This window comes from Impatiens glandulifera, chromosome 8, assembly GCF_907164915.1.
Source record: "Impatiens glandulifera chromosome 8, dImpGla2.1, whole genome shotgun sequence".
NCBI classification, from domain to species: domain Eukaryota; kingdom Viridiplantae; phylum Streptophyta; class Magnoliopsida; order Ericales; family Balsaminaceae; genus Impatiens; species Impatiens glandulifera.
In genome coordinates this window covers 24,378,376-24,381,813 of record NC_061869.1, presented here as the reverse complement: position 1 = coordinate 24,381,813, position 3,438 = coordinate 24,378,376, and the positions used below count along the sequence as shown (strand labels likewise).

At 27.3% G+C, this 3,438-nt stretch overlaps 1 protein-coding gene across 1 annotated transcript; it reads left to right on the top strand.

Moving 5' to 3' along the window:
- The first annotated feature begins 1,511 nt into the window (after positions 1-1,511).
- On the top strand, positions 1,512-3,210 carry LOC124912611 (protein TIFY 10A-like). Its single transcript, XM_047453254.1, has 5 exons — positions 1,512-1,748; positions 1,835-1,898; positions 1,975-2,162; positions 2,242-2,299; positions 2,950-3,210. Exons 1-5 carry the CDS (start codon positions 1,604-1,606, stop codon positions 3,044-3,046), a joined length of 552 nt encoding a protein of 183 aa, XP_047309210.1. The 5' UTR covers positions 1,512-1,603; the 3' UTR covers positions 3,047-3,210.
- The last annotated feature ends 228 nt before the right edge of the window (positions 3,211-3,438 follow it).

Sequence of the window (3,438 nt, the reverse complement as noted above, 5' to 3'; positions counted from 1 at the left end):
TGAGAAAATTTCTTAAAGAGAAGTGCTTCTAACCAATAGACAATCAGACTCTCTTTCGAAATCTCCATCTTTAATTACTTCATTATAACTAATTGAAGACGATGAAGATTGCCAAGAAAAGATTGATGATCATTGAGAAAATTCAACAAATGTGTTTCTAACCAATAGATAGATTTTTTTACGTCGTGATTAATAATATTTATTAGTGTCGGCGATCGTTCCGTTGTGGTAAATAATATTTATTAGTGTTGACGCGTTAATAATATTAATAGTGTCGGCGATGTAACGTCGACACTAATAAATATTATTAATCACGACTTTTGTTTTCTTCGCCGTGGTTAATGTTCGTCGTTAAAAACCTTATTTCTATCCATAATAATTTATTTAACAAATAATAGATTTAAATTATAGTTTTTAAATGATATGATTTTACATTTAAATACACTCTTAAACTAGTTAGATTTTACGATTTTAAAATTTATAATTTATAATTTTAAAAGTTATTTTAATGTTACAATTTTAAATAAATAAAATAAATTTAATTTTGTAAATATTATTTGTTTTTAAGGATTTAAATTAATTAATTATGGAGGAGAAAGAAGGTTTATGAAGATCGATCACAATCAATTATTTTGTAAAGATTTAAAATTATATTTTTTATTTACCGGATGAATTTATGTTTATAAGATTTTTCTATTACAAAAGAACAAATATTTAATAATCATTGATTATTGAAAAATTATACTAATTTCTGTCTGGTTTAATTGGATGATTTGAATAACTAAAATTAAAAATATCATTTCATTCGTTTATCATATCACTTAATTTATTAACCAAAATATTACGAATCAACGTGGCATGACATGTGGGTAGGAGAGAGAAAATTTTCAAAATGTCTCGAAAGACTTATTTCACGTCCTGAAACGACTTCATAATGTCTCGAAACGGTCATTTCGAGTCCCGAAACGGTCATTTCGTACCAAAAAAAAATATTTTTTTTTGTCCCGAAATGAGTGATTTCGGAACCCGAAAACAGCAATTTCGGGACGTGGGAACAACTTGACAAGCCACGTCGAATTCATAGACTTATTTTTATTAAATTTTTCGTTGAATTTATCATTGCTATAATTATAATAACAGTAAAGATTATTGTAGAGAAAATAGATTAGGAGAGAGAGAGGGGATCACAGAAATAAGATTTTATTTATTTTAATTTAAAATTTTAGAGATGAATTTAAAAATATTCAGTAATTAACCCTTCAACCAAACAATTCAATTTCTTTCTTTCTCAATTCTTGAGTATAAAAATGCATATCAAACATGTCTTAATTGTATTTTTGTTTTGTTTTTGAAATATAACTATTGAAATATTTATTTTCCATTTAATTTAATATTAAACCATCAAAAAATTATCTTTTAAAACCCAAAACAAACCGAACCTAAAACAGACAGATTTCATAAATCCCTCGTGCCATTTTCTGACCTTTTTCAAAAGTACTGCACTCAAACCCTGCTGCTTCAGCTTTAATATTCAAAATCCAAATTATATAATATATTTCTTCTTCTTCCTTGATTGTTCCTTCTTTCTTTCGCCTATACAAACATGTCGGAATTCGCCGGGAGATACTCCGGCCAAAAGGCAGATAAAGCACCGGAAAAATCCAACTTCTCTCATACCTGTAATCTTCTCAGCAAGTACATGAAGAAGAATGGATCCTTCGGTGATCTCAGCATCGGAATCACGGGCTGTACTATTTCTTTCTTTTTCTCTCTGTCTCTATGCTTTTATAAGATCTACGGAATTGATGTGTTTTTTTTCTCAAAATGTCGGTAGACACTCAGGCGACGGAGAAATCACCGTCAACCATGAACTTGTTTCCGGTCACTGGAAATTCAAGGTTAGATAATCGAGATTCGAGAACAATTTCCTCTACCCTTACTCTTCAATTGATGGTATGAATCATTTTGTTTCAGTGCGGTAAAGAAATCGAAACCGGAAACTGCAGAAATGACGATTTTCTACTCAGGCAAAATGATGGTGTTCAATGATATTCCAGCTGATAAATTTAAGGAAATTATTACATTTGCAGCTGACAATGAGAGTTCTCAGTATCATCACAGCATTCCCGCAACCGATTTTACCAATAATTTGGTCGTAGCCGGTAAGAATCGTTTCTCCGGTTACTCTTGATTTCTAGAGAGAGAAAGAGATGTTTTAATAATTTCTCTTATTTGCAACAGATCTGTCAATTGCAAGGAAGTCTTCCTTGACCCGCTTTTTTGAGAAGAGAAAGAACAGGTTCTTGTTTGATTTCCCTTTAAAATTCTGTTTCAAATTTTCCCTTAATCATTTCTCTTAAATAAGTTTCAATTCAATGGTAATTTGTAGATGATAAGTTTTTTTTTTCTCTATATAATAATAAAATATATTTTTTAAAAAGAAATAAAAAAATATTATCATTAATAAATTTAATGATGTATAAAATAATGTTTAATTATAATTAGTTTTAAAATTTATTATTATTTTTTTAATCTCTAAAAATAAATGAAAATTTATTTAGGATATATTTAAAAAAAAGGTATTTTAAAAATCTTAGATCTTATTCTATTCGGAATATTTAAATAAATTTGATTTTATTTAAATAAATGTTGAATGGTGTTGATTTTAAAATGATACTTTAGATCTTTTGTATCAATGCTAGTGAAATATTTAAATTATTTAAACTAAAGAGAGATTTACACTAACAAGATCTAATTTGGGAGCCAAAATTGTATCAAATCTAAGTTTTTTAAATCTTTCATATTTTTAAATACTAAATATAAAAAGTATCAGTGTTATTTTTGCGAAAATACATACCAATATGAAATTGAGATTAATTGACACAAAAAATAGTTTTCTCAAGTTGATTCTAAATAATTTGTTGTTAATTTTTTTTAAAATTATTTTAGGCTGACTGCTCGAGCACCTTACTCAACGTCGAGCAATAAGGCTTCGGCTCTTCCAAATCTAACCAATTCAAAGGCGTGGCTCGGGTTGGCAGCTTAAATTACTCTTCACATAACTCTGCACTATTATGAGTTAGTTTTATTGATCTATTTTGTGTTTGTCTGTATGGTTATTATATATTTATGCACAAATAGAATTGCAAAGTCAGCTTATGAAAATCTAAATGTTTTTTAGGTATTATTATTATAGTTCAGAATTATGTCATTTTCTTGGTAATAAGTTGGTTAAGTTATTTCATTATTTGCTTGAAATTTTAGCTAATCAAGTTATTTGTTTGAATTAAATTGTCTTTTTCCTTTATTACATAAAGGTATATATATAATTTATCTTAAAAATAACCATCAGAATACTAATAAAAATTATTAACATTTTTAAAAATTTAGTAAGTAATAGATCCTCTATGTTTGCCAATAACTTTAAATTTACAATAA